This window comes from Zalophus californianus, chromosome 8 (genome assembly GCF_009762305.2).
Source record: "Zalophus californianus isolate mZalCal1 chromosome 8, mZalCal1.pri.v2, whole genome shotgun sequence".
NCBI classification, from domain to species: domain Eukaryota; kingdom Metazoa; phylum Chordata; class Mammalia; order Carnivora; family Otariidae; genus Zalophus; species Zalophus californianus.
In genome coordinates this window covers 41,120,476-41,140,908 of record NC_045602.1, presented here as the reverse complement: position 1 = coordinate 41,140,908, position 20,433 = coordinate 41,120,476, and the positions used below count along the sequence as shown (strand labels likewise).

The following is a 20,433-nucleotide window of genomic DNA, read 5'->3' as shown; positions in this document are numbered from 1 at the left end:
AAGGAAGTTTCCCCAAAGGAATTTTTATATGTTAAATAGACTTACAGGATCCTGGGGGTCCGGCTAAGATTGCCTTTTGCCCTTAGCAAAGTATTAACAGTGAGGCAGCTGAGTCCCTAGAGGAAGGTCACGCTCCCTGTTTCAAGGACTTGTCAATGGGCTGTAGGCAGTAAGGACATTTAATAGTTTTTCTTCTGCCTTTTTTTCCCAGATTACCCTGACCTCCATTGTCAATGCCTGAGGCTACTCCTTCCCAGCTATCCTCGCCCTTCAGCCTGCAGACTGCTTGCTTGTTAACTTCCTACACCTCAAGCAGCCTGCTGTTTTCTCTAACCTGCTGCCCCCCGGGTGCGGTTGGGAGGTGGGAGGGAGGGGAAGGGCATACTGTGATCGCCCAAGGCCTTAATCTGCCTCACCACTTTGAGCTGGAAAAAGTAAGGAAAGGGCATCCAAAGGGAGGCGCCTAGAGTTTGATAAGTAGCTGAATCATCTTGTCTGCTGGTTAATAGCTAACTGGCTTGCCTCCTTTATTACCCCTACAGACTTGGCTATCTTCCAGGGTTGCGTGGCTGTTTGCCTTTCCCATGGCAAGAAAGGAGGAGTTTTCTTTCACTGCCAATGCAATGTAAGAACAAAACATTGAGCAGACAAAGGACAAAGATGCCAAAGGAAACCTGTTCTACAAAACTATCTGGATTCAGTGGTTGAGAAGGAATTTAATGATTAGAACCAATCAATCACTCGTTCGTTCAACAAATATTTATTCAGGATCACCTCCGTGTCTGGACCAAGACTCGGTGGTGAGTTAAATGATGAGCAAGGAGGCTTTCTGGAAAGGCTCCAGCTGGGGGCGCCAAAGGAGCCAGTAACAGCCCCGTCACAGGTCTGACATTTACCTTAGCTTCACACAGGTTTTCATTTCTCTTTATTACTCATTCACTATGGACAGAAGTAGCAGGTAAGGTCTGGGCGTTAGGAGACCTGGAATTTGGTCCTGGTACTGATTAAGACTTTTAAAGGTATAGGGCGCCTGGGTGGCTCAGTTGGTTAAGCGACTGCCTTCGGCTCAGGTCATGATCCTGGAGTCCCGGGATCGAGTCCCGCATCGGGCTCCCCGCTCAGCGGGGAGTCTGCTTCTCCCTCTGACTCTCCCCCCTCTCATGCTTTCTCTCTCTCTCTCTCTCTCTCTCTCATTCTCTCTCTCAAATAAATAAATAAATAAAATCTTTAAAAAAAAAAAAAAGACTTAAAGGTATACCTTTCTGTATGCATTCAACTTCCCCATCTGTTGAATGATAACATGCATTTCTGCCTCTCCTACATTGTTCAGCACTATTTGGGGGATCAAATGTGGACAGTAATAGAAGACTCTGAGTAAATGGATATTATCATATTAGCTAAATGCCTCCAATTCAGGCACCCCAGTTGTACATGGCACTGCCCCAGCTCTATAATGAACGAATGAGAAAACCCAACTTATCCCTGACAGCTTGAGAAACTGCGATGTTATTCATGCCTCAGAGCCACATGAAGTCTGGTTCATACTGTATCCCTGGGTGACCAAAAGCAATTCTTGCAGAGCCAATGAGCCATTGCCTCTGATCCTTGGCTGGTGCAGACAGAACCCAAATTGATTTCCTGCATTAAAGCCATAGACAACGCAGGAAAGATTTGTTGCTAATTCCCAAGCCCTTGCAGACACTCAACAAATGATGTTAATGATGTTGGCTATGAATTAGGGGCCTGAAGTGTGCCCTTGATGAAATCCTGCCAGATGTTCACAAACGTGATTTGGGCCCATGGAAAGAAGCAGCCAGAGAGCAAAGAACAGCCTCCTTTCCCTGGTCAGCAAGGAGAGCTGAGGTCAGCCTGATGCTGAGCTTTTCGGACCTGGTACCAAGTCCCTGTCTATGACGAAAACTGCAGAGAGGAAAGTACATCTCTGGAGACAAACATTCTATTCTAGGACATCATGACCCCGTGGGATATTTATACAGGTCAAAGCTGTCTTTTTAAAGGGGTTCTGTCTCTTGTTTTGTTAACTGACACACTCTATAAAGAGTCCAGCCCACTTTTATACTCAGTTTGGAGAACAGACATGAAAAGAAAATTGTCCCAAGAAAATAATTCACATGATTATCATTCATTATTTAAATATTTCTTGAAAGCTTAGTCTGCCTTCCCCACCAGTCAGAGGACAGGGGCTACATTTTATATTTACATTTCTTTTGGGTATCTGCCCTCCTCCATCTCCCTCCACCACTGAACCCTGACTCCTACCCCTGTGCTATGTACACAATCGGCAGTTAATAAATGCTTGTGGGGTTTTTTTTTCTTATGATTTTATTTATTTATTTGAGAGAGAGCAAGCATGAGCCAGGTGAGGGGCAGGGGGAGAGGAAGAAGCAGACTCCCCACTGTGCAGGGAGCCCGACACGGGGCTCGATCCCAGGACCCTGGGATCATGACCTGAGCCGAAGGCAGATGACCAATCGACCGAGCCACCCAGGCGCCCCAATAAATGCTTGTTAATAACTGAATGTCCTATTCTTCCAGACAAAAATTTGAATGTTTGGGTGCCTGGGTGGCTCAGTTGGTTAAGTGACTGCCTTCGGCTCAGGTCATGATCCTGGAGTCCCAGGATCGAGTCCCGCAACAGGCTCCCTGCTCAGCAGGGAGTCTGCTTCTCCCTCTGACCCTCCCCCTCTCATGTGCTCTCTCTCTCTCTCTCATTCTTTCTCTCAAATAAATAAATAAAATCTTTAAAAAAAATTTTGAATGTTTATAAGCAACATTATTCATAATAGCCAGGAAGCGGAGAAAACCCACATGTCCATCAACTGATGAATAGATAAATAAAATGTGGTATATCCATACAATGGAATATTATTCACCAATAAAAAGAAATGGAGTACATGCTGCATCATGGGTGAGCCTTGAAAACACTGTGCAAAGTGAAATAAGCCAGTCCCTAAAAACCACATGTTGTATGATCCCTTTTTTTTTTTAAGATTTTATTTATTTATTTGAGAGAGAATGAGAGATAGAGAGCACGAGAGGGAAGAGGGTCAGAGGCAGAAGCAGACTCCCCGCTGAGCAGGGAGCCCAATGCGGGACTCGATCCCGGGACTCCAGGATCATGACCTGAGCCGAAGGCAGTCGCTTAACCAACTGAGCCACCCAGGCGCCCGATCACTTTTATATGAGATGTCCAGAATAGACCTATCTATAGAGATGGAACTAAATTGGTAGTTACCTACGGCTGGAGGGAATGGGAAGAATTGGGGAGGAGTGGTAAAGGATATAGGGTTTCTTTTTGAGGTGTTTGAATAGGTTCTAGGATCAACTGGTAATTGTCACACAATTCTGTGAATGTCCTAAAAACCATTGAATTATACACTTTAAATGAGTGATTGTATGGTATGTGAATTACAGGTCAATAAAGGACCTTTTGAAAGAAGAACAATGCAGACATCTTTACAAAGATGGGCATGGAAAAATAAGAACTGGTCTAGATGCCCAAAGGTAGGAATACTAGGCAGGTATACTCATTTCCTGGAGGTGGCAGTAACACGTTGCCACCAACGTAGTGGCTAAAAAACACAAGTTTATTCTCTTACTGCTCTGGAGGTCAGCAGTCTGAAATCAAGGTGTTGGCAGTGCCACATCCCTCATGGAGGCTCAGAAAGAGAACCCTTTTCTAGCTTCCTCAGGTCACCCACAGTCCTTGGCTCATGACCCTTTCTCTCATCTTCCAAGTGCACCACACCCCACCTCTGCTTTCTTATTTCTTTTTCTAACTCTGACCCTCCTGCCTCCCTCTTATAAGGACCCCTGTAGTAGGCCCACCTCCATGATCCAGGACACTTCCTCCCATCACAAGATCCTTAATCACATCTGCAAAGGATGCTTAGGCATGTAAAAAACCACCAAACTGCTTTCCAAAGTGACTCCCTTTTTGGATTCCCACCAGCACTGTGTGAGCGTTGCAGTTCCAGCTGTGTTTTCAGTGTTTTACTCTGCTTACTTTGGTTGCTGTGGCAGGCACACTTTCCCACGGGGCACCTTTCTGCCTTTTCTTTGCTGTCAGTAGAACTCTCTGGAGGGTGGGGGGTAAGCAGGATATATCTAGCCCCAGGTAATGGATCATGATAGTTCCAAGTCACTGATGACAATCCTGTTCCCTACCCGCTGAGCCTCCCTTCAAGCTAGATGTAATCTTTGGTCCCAGTTCTGGCCAATGGGACATGAGAGAGATTATCTAATAAAGAACCTTCTGGGAGAGCTTTTGCTTTTCTACTATAAGGAGACAAATATATATATTCTTTGACCTTACTTCCTTATTTCTGTCTTGAATGTGGACATGGTGGCTGAGATTGCAGCAACCCTGTTTCCATCATAATGAAAAGGCCAAGAGAATCATAGAAACACTAACATCCATGACCCCCCCATCACCCTGTTTAATTAAGCAGCTGTTGAAGTGGTGTTCCCTTACCTGCTATTAAACACAATCCTAATGGATACAGCTTTTTCCCCTCACTAATGTGTGGAAGGCAAACACTGTTAGTTAACACACAGGCATTTTCCTTTCTTTCCCTTCATCTTTGTTTTGTGGCCCACGTATTTGTCTTTCAGACATATTGCTTTAGAGTTTATTTTGGGGGAGGACCCCATTGTGAGAGAGAATGAAAAGTTAGTGTATTCTGGGTCTGCCATGTTCCATGAAATTTCATGTATTTTTACCTTCATGAGTTGTGTGATCCTTAGTTTAAACAGGGAAACCCACAAGCTGACTTGGAAACTTTCCAGATGTAGAGTACAGATTTAAAAAGCAGACCTATAGAAGAGGCAATACCATTCATGGGGCCACCAGTTGATTGCAAATGACAGAAAATCTATTCAAACTTATGCTTCTTAAAAAAGTGTTGGAGTTTATTGAGTCATACAACCAAACTTTGGAAAAAGCAAAAATAGCCTTACAGATAATGGATCTTGGCATGAAATAGACTCCGGACTTAGACTATTTTCCATCTCTATGTGACCAACTGTGGCCCTGGAATACGGCCTTCAGGAGCTCCAGGCTCATATTCTAATAGCACGATGGCTAGAGAGGAAGAGAGAATTCTCTCACTCAGATCCAGTCTTTGAAATCAAAGAGAAAGACTCTGATCATCCCAACTTCTCATATGCTTACCTCTCAGGTTGGTTTTCCTATTTGAATGTTTTGCTTTTTATCTTTTGTGTGAGAGATCTTCTGTGATTTGACTAGTAATCCTTAGTTCTCTGCTTATTTTTGAGAGGGAGGGCCTAAAAACATGATTGAAACCTCCACACACCCAGGTGGAACTTAGTCACTGTGAGCTTCACCTCAAAGTTGACTTGGCCAGACCATTTAGTGGAAGAACTTCCACTGTCCAGATATTCAGATCAGATTCCCCAGAGAAGATTCTCTGGGTTTCCTGCCTGGAAGTGTCTAACTGCCAATGTTTTGAAACTAGGGTCACTGGGCGCCTGGGTGGCTCAGTTGTTAGGCGTCTGCCTTCGGCTCAGGTCATGATCCCGGGGTCCTGGGATCAAGTCCCACGTCGGGCTCCCTGCTCGGCAGGAAGTCTGCTTCTCCCTCTCCCATTCCCCCTGTTTGTATTCCCTCTCTCACTGTGTCTCTCTCTGTGAAATAAATAAAATCTTTAAAAAAAAAAAAAGAAACTAGGGTAACTAACATCCTGGTTTGTTCAGGACTGTCCTGGTTTTAAACTGAAAGTTCCTATCCTGGGAATGCCTACCATCCCAGGAAAATTGAGATGGTTGCACAGGCTATGCCATTATTCTGGGAGTTGACTAGGAAAAGAGAGTTGGGTGAAGGGTGCCTGGGTGGCTCAGTCGTTGAGCGTCTGCCTCCGGCTCGGGTCATGATCCCAGGGTCCTGGGATCAAGCCCCGCATCGGGCTCCCTGCTCAGCAGGAAGCCTGCTTCTCCCTCTCCCACTTCCCTTGCTTGTGTTCCCTCTCTCGCTGTGTCTCTCTCTGTCAAATAAATAAATAAAATCTCTTTAAAAAAAGAAAAAGAAATTTAAGCTGGAACCACAATAAAGACAGAACAAGGTTAATTTAAAAAAAAAAGAGAGAGTTGGGTGAGCTCATCATCTTGCATGTACACATTCAGGTAATCCACTGTTTTCATTATGGTACCCCACCCCCATAGGTACCTAGTACCCTTTAGTCTAGAGACCTTCTGTTTGACCAACTCCAGAGAATAAATTTCTGGTATTCTGCTGGTATTGGGGAGGGTAGAACAGACCTGAAGAACTGACTACTTCCTGAACAGATTGCCAACCAATCTCCTTATTCAAGTCCCTATTTCCAGAAACGTCCGGTACCACCAATTCCAGAGTCCTTGGGGCTTCCATAATATGTATCAAGTTGGTTATTATATTTCCCCACCATTACTTAGAATCTACCCTTTTTGTGTTTGTTTAATCACTTACCACTCATATTTCTGCTTTCCAGAGTCCAATTTTTATAGTTATTGTCCCTTCTCCCCTTCTCTGAATTTCTCTGAGTTTATAAGTTGAAAAAATCCTTTTAGTAGGGCTTTAGGGGGGAATGAAAGCAATTAGGTATATTCAAAATGCCACAATTGCCTTCCAGTCTACAAGAATAATCTTTTTAAACACACTTTATCCAAATATCTCAATGCCTTGGGGAATGTAGGTCTCAGAGCTCCCTGCTATTGTCCCCTGCATGTCACTATCTTCTACCATTTGAAAGTACAACTTATAGACTCTTTCTAGTATTAGCTTACTGATTTCCATCATGTCTTAACACAATAAAAAAAAGATACAGACTATAAAATCACAATAGAGGTAAAAGTTGACAGCAATGAGGAGTTCCCTAAAGACATAATCTACTCAACACTTAGAGTACAAAAGCAGCCATAGAAAATATGTAAATAAATGAGTGTGGCTGTGGTCCAATAACACTTTTTTTAAAAACAGGCAGCCATCTGGATTTTACCCATAGGACAGTATTTGCTAACCTCTGTTCTACACTATCAAGATTCTGGCCCCAATTCCATTGTGTATGGATTTTTTTTTTTTAAGATTTTATTTATTTATTTGACAGAGACATGGGATGGCCTTGGTAGACACAACAGCTTCAGGCCCGAAGATGGATACAGCGGTGGCTTAGTCAGCTCAGGCTGCTGTAACAAAATACCATAGATTTAGACAATAGACATTTATTTTTCACAGTTCTAGGGGCTAGAAACTCCCAGATCAAAGTGCTGACCAATTCAGTTTCTATTGAGAACCTTCTTTCTGGCTTGCGGACGGTTATATTCTCCCTGTGTCTTCATGGATTGGGGGGAATGGCGTGGGGGCAACAGGTATAGTGGTGGAGAGGGAGAAACTAAGATCTCTGGTGTCTCTTCTTATAAGGGCACTGATTCCATCATGAAGGCCCCACTTTTATGATCTCATATAAACCTAACCACCTGCAGAAGGCCCCACCTCCAAATACCATCACACTGGGGGTTAGAGCTTCAACATATGAGTTTTACAGGGACACAAACATTCAGTCCATAACAGGGTGAGATGCTAAGATTAAATATTCAGGAATAAATGAATAGATAAATGAATGAATAAATAAAAAATTATTCAGAACAGGAGAACTGACCTAGGACTGAGCCAGGGTCAGGAGTCAAGCCCTTCTGCCTGGGCACATGGGCATCTGTCATGTGGTTAGGCATGAGGAACCAAGGCCACACTGAGAGGGACAGGCATGATTGTCATTAGGCTGAGCTTAGAGACAAAGGCAGGACAGACTGGGCAGGCTGAGATCAGAGGCAGCAGGAGGGGTTTGGTGGTTTTCCCCCAACAGCCACACTGAGGGAAGAGCTATCCCTGCTGAAGGATGTGGTCCTCGGAGAAGTGGGAACACAGGCCCCAACCCCCTCAGCCCAGGAGTCCCATGGTGATCTCTTTGAGCTCAGGACAGCATCAGCAGTCACATGTGAATGACCTGAGGCCCTGGGACCATCAGCATTGATTTGTTTGTGGGATATAACTTCTCTATACAAAGATCCTGACTAATGTCTGATTCCCAGGAAGAAAAAGGAGCCATTAATAGAATTTCTAGATAAAGGAGTGTCATTTTCCTACTATGCTCATTGTGTCACGCTACATCTAGAATCTCGCCTGCAGTTCTTTTTTTTTTTAAGATTTTATTTATTTGAGAGAGACAATGAGAGATAGAGAGCATGAGAGGGAAGAGGGTCAGAGGGAGAAGCGGGCTCCCTGCTCAGCAGGGAGCCCGATGCGGGACTCGATCCCGGGACTCCAGGATCATGACCTGAGCCAAAGGCAGTCGCTTAACCAACTGAGCCACCCAGGCACCCTCGCCTGCAGTTCTGAGAGCCATTTTTAGTGTAGAATTACTAGGCATTCTGCAAATATATCCTACATAGACTAAGGAGACTGGGAGATTGGGAGGCAGGGAGGGATTCAAAGAAGGAAGATTAAAGGAAGAACATTTCTGCCTTCAAATATTTTAAGAGATCATGGGGGCAGTTTGCAGAACTGGCAAGAAAGTAGATTTTGTCATCTACTTAAAAAAGAATTTTCGGACAATTAGAACTTTCTAACCGTGACAGAGAAGTCATACATTTCCTGTAACTGGACCTGATAAAAAATGAGAAGCCTGCCTTTCAGACACCATTCCTGCCTTGTGTATCCAGTGGACCTACTGGACACCCATTCTGTTCTCTTCAACAGCACTACTCAGATTTAATATGCAGCGAACCACCTGGGATTATTAAAATGCAGACCGATTCCAGAGGTCTGGGGCAGGACCTGAGATTCTGCATATCCAACAAGCTCCCAGGTGATGCCAAGGCTGCAGCTCTGTGGATCTCACTTTGAATTGCAAGGCCTTGTGGCTGAGGGTCCCAGACTCAGTGTACATTGGAATCACCTGGGGAAGGGGCACTAGGGGAAAAAGGTAATGATGCGTGGGTCTCTCACTCAGAGAGTTTAGTTAGCATGGAGTTTGGCCTGGGCATCAGGAGTTTTCCAAGCTCTCCAAGTGGTCCTAATATACAGTAAAGTTTAAGGACCACGTCTCTTGGCCTGTCAAAATCATTCAACACTGGCTCAGAGATTACTTCTGTAAAGATCTTTAATTGAGGGGCGCCTGGGTGGCTCAGTTGGTTAAGCGACTGCCTTCGGCTCAGGTCATGATCCTGGAGTTCCGGGATCGAGTCCCGCATCGGGCTCCCTGCTCAGCAGGGAGTCTGCTTCTCCCTCTGACCCTCTTCCCTCTCGTGCTCTCTCTCATTCTCTCTCTCTCTCAAATAAATAAATAAAATCTTTAAAAAAAAAAAAAAAAAGATCTTTAATTGAAATGTAATTATCTGGGGTTAGCCAGGTCTTCTTACTCATGCATAGTTAACCCAGGTTCAACATTTTGGAGGAAAACTGTGTAGTGATTATTAATTCTCATAATTTATGGGACATTAGACCACCACAGAGTGCCTCAAGTCCCTTCAGAATGGAAGATAAAACTATTACCCGGATTCAAAATTTGTGATTCGAAATCTCCTTTGGCAGTACATTCATTTGACCACAAGGTGGTGATAAAGTAACAAAATATGATCCAATGAACCTCTCAGAAACGTGGGCTGACTGTGACCTATGCTTGCAGAGCATATAGTCTCCAACCCCGCAGGACCCACTGGTCACAGACTCCTTTGAGAATCTAACAGCTGTCGACAAACATACACCCACCAATGTGAAAACAGTTTTAAGCAGTTCACAGACCCTGAAATTAAACTTCAGCCAAGGCTAAGGGCGAGTTACTCCCTCCCACCCCATCTCCCCATATAATTATATGGAGCCTCTAGCACTCCCACCTCCATGCATCTCAGCAGCTGACCTACCTCCTGCTTTAGAGAGAAAAAGAAGAAATCAGACCCAAATCTACCAATTTACCTAACCCATTCCCACGTTCCTTCCATCTGCATGGAATGGGGTGCTTTGTCTTTTTGCAGAAAGCTAAATCCTCTGCGAGCGTTCCTGATCCACTTGCCCTGGCCGCCCGCGGTCCCTCCACTCTATATTTCCTTGTGCTAATTTTAAAAATAACTCATTTTTCTCAATACAAAAGTAGTATATGGATTTTATTTTTAAATATACAGAAAACCAAAGGGCATAACAGAAAATACCTTTAAATCTCATAAACATTTATGTCTTTATTCTGGATAGTTGCTGAGTTTATATACATTCTGTGCTTATAAAAATATGATCATGTTATGCAAACTGCTTAAGACCTGACTAATTTAATATAATTGAACATCTTTTAATCTTCATACATTTTCACTGGCAAATAATGGTTCTTCATCAAACATGTTCATTTGATTCATCTATAGGGATTTTTAAGCATATATTTGGATGCCAATTACAAAGATTCTCATTTACCAGTTCTGGTGTGAAGCCTGGAAATCTGTATATTTAGAAAGCCTTACTTGTGCTTTTGAAGTGTAACACTGGGAATATAATTTTTAATTCAATTTTATTGAGTTATAATTTACATACAATAAAATGCACATATTCTAAGACTTATAGTTCAGTGAGTTTTGACAAGCTTATATACCTCTGTAACCAAATAACCAGGATATAAAACATTTCCATCACCTCAAAAAATATCTTTGTCCGCCTTGCCAATCCTCTACCCCAGTCCTAGCTCCGGGCAACAGCTGATCTATTTCCTGTCACTATAAATTAGATTTATCTTTCCTAGAGATTCGTGTAATTGTAATTAGACAATAGGTACTCTTTTGTGTGTGGCTGTTTTTGAAATTCAACCAGTGTTGCATGCACCAACAGTTTGTCCCTTTCTATTGGTGGGTAGTATTACAAAGTATGATGTACCAAAATTTGCCTATCTACTCAGTTTCTGGTGGACATTTGGATTTTTTCCAGGCTTTGGCTGTTACAAATAAAGCTTCTAGGAACATTCACGTACAAGTCTTTCATTTCTCTCGGGAACTACTTAGGAGTTGAATGCCTGGGTCATGTGGTGACTGTATTCCCATTTCCTTGGCAATTTATTGGCTGTATGCCCTTGGGAGAGTAATTTTACCTCTCTTAAACTTAGTAGTAAATGGGACTATCAACCCAGAATTTTAAGCCCAGAATTCTCTATCACAGGCTAATTGGGAATATTTGGAACAATAAAAACAAGTTGGCAAGATGGCTTTTTATAAGCTCAGAAAATTAGGACAGTAATATGTTTGTATGAGTAGACATAACAACAATTTAGCAGTAAATCCATTACTGAATAACTAGAGATCTAATATTAGGATAAAAATAAGCAGGGAGGGATCTGTTAGGGGTGATAAGTCTATCTGGGCAATCTAGCAGAATGTGGCATTAGAATTGGGGTCACAGACCCAGTGATGATCCTTGGAAAGCCACATGGCCCCTGGCTTTCAAACTCTCCCCACCTCCCTATAATAAGACCTCTCTCTTTCTAGGCCTGCTGTTCCTCACTGTGAACTCCAGGGTGTGTTTTCTGTGTGCAGCAATGGTCTTCCATACAGGGTAGATGTTTGTATCTGAACTTGCACAGGACCACCAATCAGGTCCTCAAATGAATAAAACAACTTGTCCAGATCCTCTATGCTACATTCTGCACTCCCTAAAGGTCTCTCAGAGACCAGATGCTATAGCTGGGATATTTCCCCCACCTCTCTTGAATCTCTAGGCTGACTTACCAACCAGGCCCATGCCCAGCTCACTATTAGGATTCTCCTCCTTGCTTCTTTGGTACCATCACTGGTCATCATCTGGTCTTAGACTTCCAGCCTAACCTTTTCAGAGCTACCTGGCCCCTAACTTCCTGCTTATTAAGAAAATATTCCAAAAAAGACTTGTTACTGTATATAAAATACTACCATTTGCCTCCTTTTACATGTGTTTGATCTAAAAATTCTAAAAGACAGATGATTGATTTATACAAGAAGTCTGCTCAAGTTCAAAACTTTAGAGAAATTGGTTTTATACTGGGGGATTTTATGAGGTTGTGGAAAACATCCTGACTTTAAAGCCAAAGGCATTCTGCTCCTTGAGAGACTTGGTGAGCAGTGGTTCGAAAGCAGGGGAGATAAACAAGAACACTCTGCCCAGATCCAGGGTCCCATCACAGCGCCAGCCCTGCTACCCATGTTCTACTTTTATTTCTTTAAACCACCACAGTCCTCAGTGATGCAGCTTCCTTTCTATTTCTGGTTTCATTTCATTGTTTTTTTGACCCTCAAGAGTTCCCTAATTTCTGTAATCTCTGCAGTGCAGTTAAAATATGTGTCTTGGAGTTGATCCAAATACATGGGTGTTTTGCTTCAGGAATTTTTCAGAATATAGTGCACATATAGCCAGTAGCAGAATTCCCTGACTCAGTATTCTTGCTCTAGACTCCTACAGAAATTTAACTATTTAAGTTGATGGATCTGAATTTGTATCTCAGCTCTGCCACTTAGACCTCTGGAGTGATTTGGGTAAGTCATGTAATCTTTTCAAACATCAATTTCCCTTTTAGGGGAATAGCTACAATAATACCTCTAAAATAATATAAAGTTGTTGCAATGATTAGTATAATGGTGATAACTACTTCACAAAGGGCTCAGAATATACATCTTGACTGAATGCTCAATCAATTTTAACCATTTTTACTTTTACTGTTAAAGATGTGACCTTGTGGGAGCCTGGGTGGCTCAGTTGGTTAAGTGACTGCCTTCAGCTCAGGTCATGATCCCAGAATCCCAGGATCAAGTCCCCACATCAGGCTCCCTGCTCAGCAGGGAGTCTGCTTCTCCCTCTGACCCTCCCCCCTCTCTTGCTCTCTCACTCTCTCAAATAAATAAATAAAATCCTTAAAAAGATGTGACCTTTTGTAACCTAGTTCTTATAAATCCTTCATAACCTTTCATAGTTCTTCAGCTATGAAATGAAAATTTAAGGTTTGTTGGAATTATTTGAGAGAACAAATGCAAAGTACCTGGCACATAGCACCCAGTATACTGTAACAATTATTATTATCTATAGTAACCGTGAAAAAAAATCAACAGGGTATACATAAAACTCTTGTCTGTCTGCACTAATTTAGTAACAATTAAGTTGATAATAAAGATGATATCTTGCCACATTAAAAAATAAGCTTGAAGAAATTTGATGAGTAGCTTTTAATATAGCAATACCCTTACTAAACTCTATGTGTCAAGGTCTTCTACCCCTCACTTTCCTTGGCTCTTGGAATGTTCTCAGCAGCATAAGGTAACATTCAACTTCATCAACTTAAAAAAAAAAAAATCTGGGGCTGAGAAGCAATGTCCTTTGTCTCTACTATGTCAATGTTTAAGGGAACAGATTATTCACTGCACATGTGAAATGAAATTCATTTTATAAATGTGTCTAACACTGCATACTATTTTAATTTTATGTTTTGATGCATTGGGTTGGCTTCAAACTTCTTTAATTACTAGTTTATATAAATTATTTTATTTTATTGGCTCCAATTGTGTAGACCTTTTATCTCTGGTGAATTAGTATTTTTATGTCTACATTTGAGGTGTTTTTGAATTGTTTCTAAACTGAAGTTACTCCCTTGCTGTTTCCAGTATCTGATTAGGGATTTAGGAGATCTGTATTCTAAGTTCTGTATCTGCCCTGACTAGCTGACTAACTTGGAGTAAATCACTTGCTCCCTCTCTGCGTCTCAGTTCTCTTATTAATCAAATGGAGGAGCTGTATTAGGTGATCTTTAATCTCAGCTCTATTGATAGGTGATTCTGTACCCTGTAGGTGGTGTCCCATCTAGCATGTAAAATACCTACCTGAATATGTTAAGGTTGAGAAAATGCAGGTTGTATGATAGGTCAAGCACTTCATATAGGGTTTGGCATTCAAGGCAAGAAACAAATATCAAGGTTAAAAAAAAAAAAAAAAAGAGGGACCAAAAAGCACAAAAGAAGACTATGAGTTCCAGCGGTGATTATGTCATTTTGGAGGGGAGTTTGAAAACCAGGACTCTGCCATTTGGTGTTAACATTTCCTTCAGGCAGGAGAAAGGGCTGCTTCCCCTGATCATTAACTGGGATGACATCTTCAGTAAGCAACCTGGATCGGATTTCGGTGGGGTCGCTTCCACAAAGTATTAGCAGCAATCGTTCGGAGACTTAATTAGGTGAGCCAAAATGCCAGAACAAGATCCAGAGTCTGCTTTGGTAAGTAGAGCGCGGGACCAAGTAATATGGGCTCACGCTGTGCCTGACACTAGGTTACCTTCCAGGTGGAAAAGAACATTAGTTGAAAGGACACGGTGGAGTCTGAGGGGAAGAACAGCCCACATTCCCTTACTCCCGGGAGGAGGCTGGTGGGTGGGACAGAGATGGAGGATGGTCGCTCCCCAGCTCCTTTCGAGAGCGGGACTCTATACAAGGCACCTCCCTCTCCCGAGATTTTTGACTCTTCTAACTAGAGAAAGTTAGATTACAGGAACCGTCAAGTCAGTCTCGTGCCTTATGAAGGGAAACAGAAAAGATTCCCGCAGGAGAAGGGAGGGAGTAAACAGATGTAGCCACCTCCTTCGACTGCCTTGCCTACAGGCCTAAACAGTGGCCAGTTGCTAGCGCGGAGGAGCGACCACTCAGGTCGAGTGGGTGTTCTCCACCAACCAGCGGCGTAGAAATGTTTCGGAGGCATTGATTGGTTCAATTGGCCGGCGGGCTCAGGGACTCAGAACTGCGGTTGGCTGAGGCGTTGCCGTGGCGACAGGTCGCGCACAGGCGCATTGCACGTCTGTAGAGGACGGGTGGCTGCTAGGCAACAGCAAACATTCCGGACTACAGTCAACTTTCTACTACCAGACCTGGTTTTGCTGTCTCTGGAGACCCTCGACAGCGGCGGCTCTGGCCGCCCTAGGCTGACTTGGTGAGTCCTGCGGAATAGAGCTGTGGGGATAGGCTCCGACTTCTAGGCCGGGGAGTCAGCTTGGCTTTCGGAGCACGTGAGGATAAGGCTCAGAGAAGCAGAGAAAGTCAGTGGACTGACTACCTACCTATCATTGTAGAGGGGTGGAAAGTGAGGAATGGAGGTATCAGGAGACTGGTCCAAGATCTCTCACGGAGTGATCAGATCTAGGCTGCGCTACTCAATATGGTAGCCACTAGCAGCGAGTCTGAGTTGAGATCTCTAAATGTGAAGTAGAAGATGTAGTAACAATGAAATAAAACATTCATAAGTTTTATATTGATTGCATGTCGAAATGAGAATATTTTAGATATGTTAAATAAAGCACATTATTAAAAATTTATTTCACCTGTTCCTTTTTTGGGTTTTTTAATATGGCTACTTGAAAAATTAAAATTGCATAGGAGATTCTGATGGGTCAACACAGATCTAGACTAAAACCTAGGCCTGCCGACACCTGTTTCAAGACCGTATGTGCTGTGGTACTATTTTGAAGGGAAGTATCTCCACCCATCTGGAGGGGTGGGAGTGTGAGTGGCGGTGAGGATGCAAGACCACTACTAGAGGCTCATAGTTCTAGCGTTATGAATCGGAATGTGCATTTTAACAATTTCCCCATGCATATGAAAGCTCCAGGAGCAGTGTTTTAGGATTTAGTTCTCAACTCCTATTTTTGCCTTTGATTGTTTCTTGGTTTTTTTTGTTTTGTTTTTTTTGTTGTTGTTGTTGTTTGGTTTTAGAGTACCTAGGCTGTATTTCTCAGATTGCCTGCATAAAAATTACCTGCGTTTTTTTTTAAGATTTTATTTATTTATTTGAGAGAGAGAGAATGAGAGAGAGCACATAAGGAGGGGGGTCAGAGGGAGAAGCAGACTCCCCACTGAGCAGGGAGCCAGATGCGGGACTCGATCCGTACTTCAGGATCATGACCTGAGCTGAAGGCAGTCGCTCAACCAACTGAGCCGCCCCAGGAGCCCCAAATTACCTGCGTTTTGAACAAGCTCCCCTGGAGATATTTTGCACACTCAAGAATGAAAAACATTGATCTCAATACTAATTGCAATTCTTTTTATCCTTCCAAATCTAGACCAGTATGGTCCCCAAATCAGTGGCATCTGCAGCATCTAAGAACTTGTTAGAAATGCAAATTCCTGGATGCCACCCCAGCTACTTGAAGGCTAGGCATTTTCACTTCTCTGATTCAAGTCCTTAGTTTGGAAGAAATGAGTAACTTTGTGGGGTTTCCTTCGGGCTGAGGAAATTCAGCACTCCCTAGTTCTTAAGTCCCTTACACTGGTCCCACTTCCCCAGTTCTTTCGCTCTACTTCTCATTTTTCTTTTTCTGACCCTCCTCTTTCCAGGAGTGAGAATGGCTTTTCACACCTCAGAGAAGGATGTCAAACTGAAAAATATTGAAGAGCAGGTGGAAAACCCTGCCCTTGCAAGACTGAACAGTATAACAGCAAAGGGAAGACTGAGTTTTGTAGTACCCACCGAAAATGAATCTGACACACAATTCCTGACGTTTAGGCACACTACAAAAGCTCAAGAGAGAACAAGAAAACGACAGCAGCCTATAAAACTAGAGCCTCTGGTAAGTTCAAAATCCAGCATTTAGCCAATTTTGGCTAGACAGGAGCTTGAAAAATTCCTATGGGGGATGGTCATTTCCAGACTCTTAATTAACAAAGAAGGAATGAAAGCCTAAAAGTTAAGACTTGTTTGTGAAGCTGTAAACACTGTGAACATTTATTTTAAAAAAAATACTGAGTTTTAGGCACTGTTCAAGGTGGGGGGATACAGTTGTGAACAAAGTTTTCTAGCAGATAAATCCTCTTTAGGATTATGTATAATATATATACTTAATTATATAAGTTGTAAGGCTCTTTGAGATATTAGGGTACCATTTAATACTTGTACCTTCAAGAAGAATAATATATATGTTACATATAGTTATTTCAATTTATTACTTTTATTTTTTATTTTTTTTAAATATTTTATTTATTTATTTGAGAGAGAGAGAATGAGAGACAGAGAGCATGAGAGGGAAGAGGGTCAGAGGGAGAAGCAGACTCTCCGCCGAGCGGGGAGCCCAATGTGGGACTCGATCCCGGGACTCCAGGACCATGACCTGAGCCGAAGGCCGTCGCTTAACCAACTGAGCCACCCAGGCGCCCTCAATTTATTACTTTTAAAGTAAATGCCTAGTATCCTAAAAATTTTTGTGCATGTCTGAAAACACTTAATTTTAAGAATCCATTTGTGCCCTTGGATAATTCTAAATTCATGGAAAGGAGCAGTGAACATGCATAAAGTAAAAAGTGAAGGTTATCACTCCCACCCTGGGACATTACTTACTGCTGTTAGCAGTTGCCCTTTAGGCTGTTTATATGTTTATTCAAGTGTGTGTGTGTGTGTATAAACATATATAATTTTAAAATAAGATATGGAATACATACTGATTTTCAAAATGAAATAAATATACAGAAGTTTTTCCAATCCCTGCTTAATGAGCTATCTTTTCTAACAGCAGCACCGTATTTTGTTGCATGGGTAACCTATTAACTGGTGTCCTATTGATGGGAGTTCAGCTTATTTGCTATTTTGTTATGTTTTTATTTTGTGATTACAGATAATGCTGCATGGGATGGCCTTGCTTTTGTACATATAAAGATGGATTCCTGGAAGTGTCATTTTATAGGTCATAGACTTCTGTATACACTCCTAATTTTGAAAAATATTGCTCAATTGCTGTTGAGGTTTAACCAGTTTCTACCTACAGTGTAGAAGAGGGCCCATTTGCCCACATCTTCGCCAAACCTGACCCTCAGTTCTTTTATTTTTGCTAGACTGACAGGTTAAAATGGCATCACATTGTTGTAATTTGCATCTTATTAGTGAAGTGTATTTTCATTCATTCATTGGCATATTACTGTTTTGTGGATTCTGTTCATAAATTTTGCCCACTTTAACATTAGATTGTTGGGGCACCTGGCTGGCTTGGTGGGTGGAGCATGCCACTCTTGATCTCGGGGTTGGGAGTTCAGGCCTGCATTGGTTATAGAGATTGCTTAAAAACTTAAAAAAGTCAGATTGTTGGGGCACCTGGGTGGCTCAGTTGTTAAGCGTCTGCTTTCGACTCAGGTCATGAGCCCAGAGTCCTGGGATCGAGCCCCGCATCAGGCTCCCTGCTCCGCGGGAAGCCTGCTTCTTCCTCTCCCACTCCTCCTGCCTGTGTTCCCTCTCTTGCTGTGTCTCTCTGTCAAATAAATAAATAAAATCTTAAAAAAAAAAATCAGATTGTTAACCTTTTCCCCATCAGTTTATGAGTTTTAAATATATATATATATTATGAGTATTAACCCTTATTCCATTGTTTCTCAAACTTCAGTACTCATTCATTTTGAAGGAAAACAATCTTAAGCATCCATAGTTCTGATTTGTTGTTTTTATTTTTAGGTTGCTTTATGGCACTGACCTCTGCTGTCTCTTCTAGGGAGTTCATTCCGTGTGCCTCTACTACATGTGTGGGGCATCAGGGCCTACCTATCAATTTTCTCCCATGGACTTAGTATGAAACCTTTTACATTTATTTCTCTGTAACATATTACCTTCACTTGGCAAAAGTGTAACCCCTTTATGATTAATTTGTTCTGTTTGTCTTCAGTGCAATTAATTGTGTATATTGAATGTTTATTATGTACCCGCTATGCACCAGGCTTTGGGCCATGCTCTGGGAATATAGCAGCAAACAAAGCAGACAAGATTCCGGTTGACATTCTAGTAACCCTAAATAAATAGAGTGAACAATGTCATGTAATGATAGGTGTTAAGAAAATAATACAGGGAATGTGTTGGAAACAAATGGCAGACTATATTAGGTTGTGTGACTACAAAGGTCTCCTTAAGGAAATGTCATCTGAACAAGTCCCAGACTATAGCCCACATCACCTGCCACACATGTGAATGGACAAGCCATCAGCTGATTCCAGTCCCCAGCCTTTGAGCTGTCTCAGCTGATGCCTTGATGGAGCAAAGGCAAGCTGTCCCCACTGAGTTCTGCCTAAATTGTAGATTTTTGAGCAAAATAAATGGAGGTGTTTTTTAAGTCATTAGGTTTGGGGCTGTTGTTAGGTACGAAAAGATGACTAGAGCAATATAACTAATCCATGAATATGGTAATTCATACAGTATTAAAAATAGTAAGGAATAAAGTGAAAACTACCTGAATTTCCATCATGCTGAGAGAAAGTAGCTTTGTATTCAAGTGACTGATTTCATGTGTATGGGTATCTGTAGTTTGATTTGTTTATATAGTGTTAATACTATGGTATGTTCTTTTTATGATTGCTACCCCTTCTCTCTTTCCCTCCCCTTCACTTGCCTCTTCTCCTCTTCCTACCCCTTCCCCCCTCATTCCTTCTTTCTCTCCCTTCCTCCCTCCTATCCCCTTTCCCTCTTCTGTTCTTTTTCTTTCACATTTTTTCCTTCCCATTCTCCCATCTCCGAGCCCCTTGTCTATGGTGTCTAAGGTCATCAACAGTCTAGTGTATATCCCTTCTTGCCTTTCTCCACACTCAGTTTTATACAAATGGATAAACACACACAAAATACATATTTAGACTTCTGGACATTTGCCTTAAAACATATTATAAATATAAATATAGTACTCTACATGTTGCTTTTTACATCTAAATATACATTGTAGGACTTCCTCAAGGTCAGATGATATTTCTTTCTTTTTTTAGAGAGAGAGAGTGCGAGTGTGTGTCTTGGGGGGGGTAGGCAGGAGAGAGACAGGGAGAGAGAGAATCCCAAGCAGGCTCCACACCCAGCCCACCACACCCAGCCTGGAACCTGACACCAGGCTCAATCTCATGACCCTGAGATCATGACCTGAGCGGAAATCAAGAGTCAGAGGCCTAACTGACTGAGCCACCCAGAGGTCCTTCAGATGATATTTGTGTAACATTCTTTTTAATGGTTGCCTATCCCAATAAAGTATCACATTGCACAAATATCCCATAATTTATTAAATCATTCTCTTTTGGCACATTTGTTTTATAAATATTTACAGTGGTGCAGCAAAATCGTGTATTTTCCATCCTAACTGGTGCTCATACTCTTGTGGGATAGAGTTCCATGATTGGTATTGTTGGGTTGAAGAGAAAAAAATATATCTATGTAATTTTATTTGATTCAGACACATTTTACTTGGGGAACAGTTTCTCAAACCAGTGCCTATGTGTTGCCTAAATTAAATTTCACTTTCACCCTTTCCTAGGTTTTCCTGTAATATCTTCCAGCCTTTTATTGCCTGATTGGGAAGGCTGAAACTGCACCCTCACACGGGCTGCTGCTAATCATCTCCCATGTTATTAGTGGTAATGGATCCTGTTCTTATCAGAATTGCA

The 20,433-nt window shown here is 42.2% G+C and overlaps 1 protein-coding gene across 1 annotated transcript in view; it reads left to right on the top strand.

The window, feature by feature from the left end:
• The first annotated feature begins 819 nt into the window (after positions 1 to 819).
• DNAH6 (dynein axonemal heavy chain 6) overlaps positions 820 to 20,433 on the top strand; it is a 228,589-nt gene continuing 208,975 nt past the window's right edge. Inside the window, exons 1-2 of the mRNA XM_027623437.2 lie at positions 820 to 883; positions 16,381 to 16,613. Of these exons, the coding sequence (XP_027479238.2) occupies positions 16,389 to 16,613 (225 nt within the window). The 5' untranslated portion in view covers positions 820 to 883; positions 16,381 to 16,388. The remainder of the gene's footprint in view (positions 884 to 16,380; positions 16,614 to 20,433) is intronic.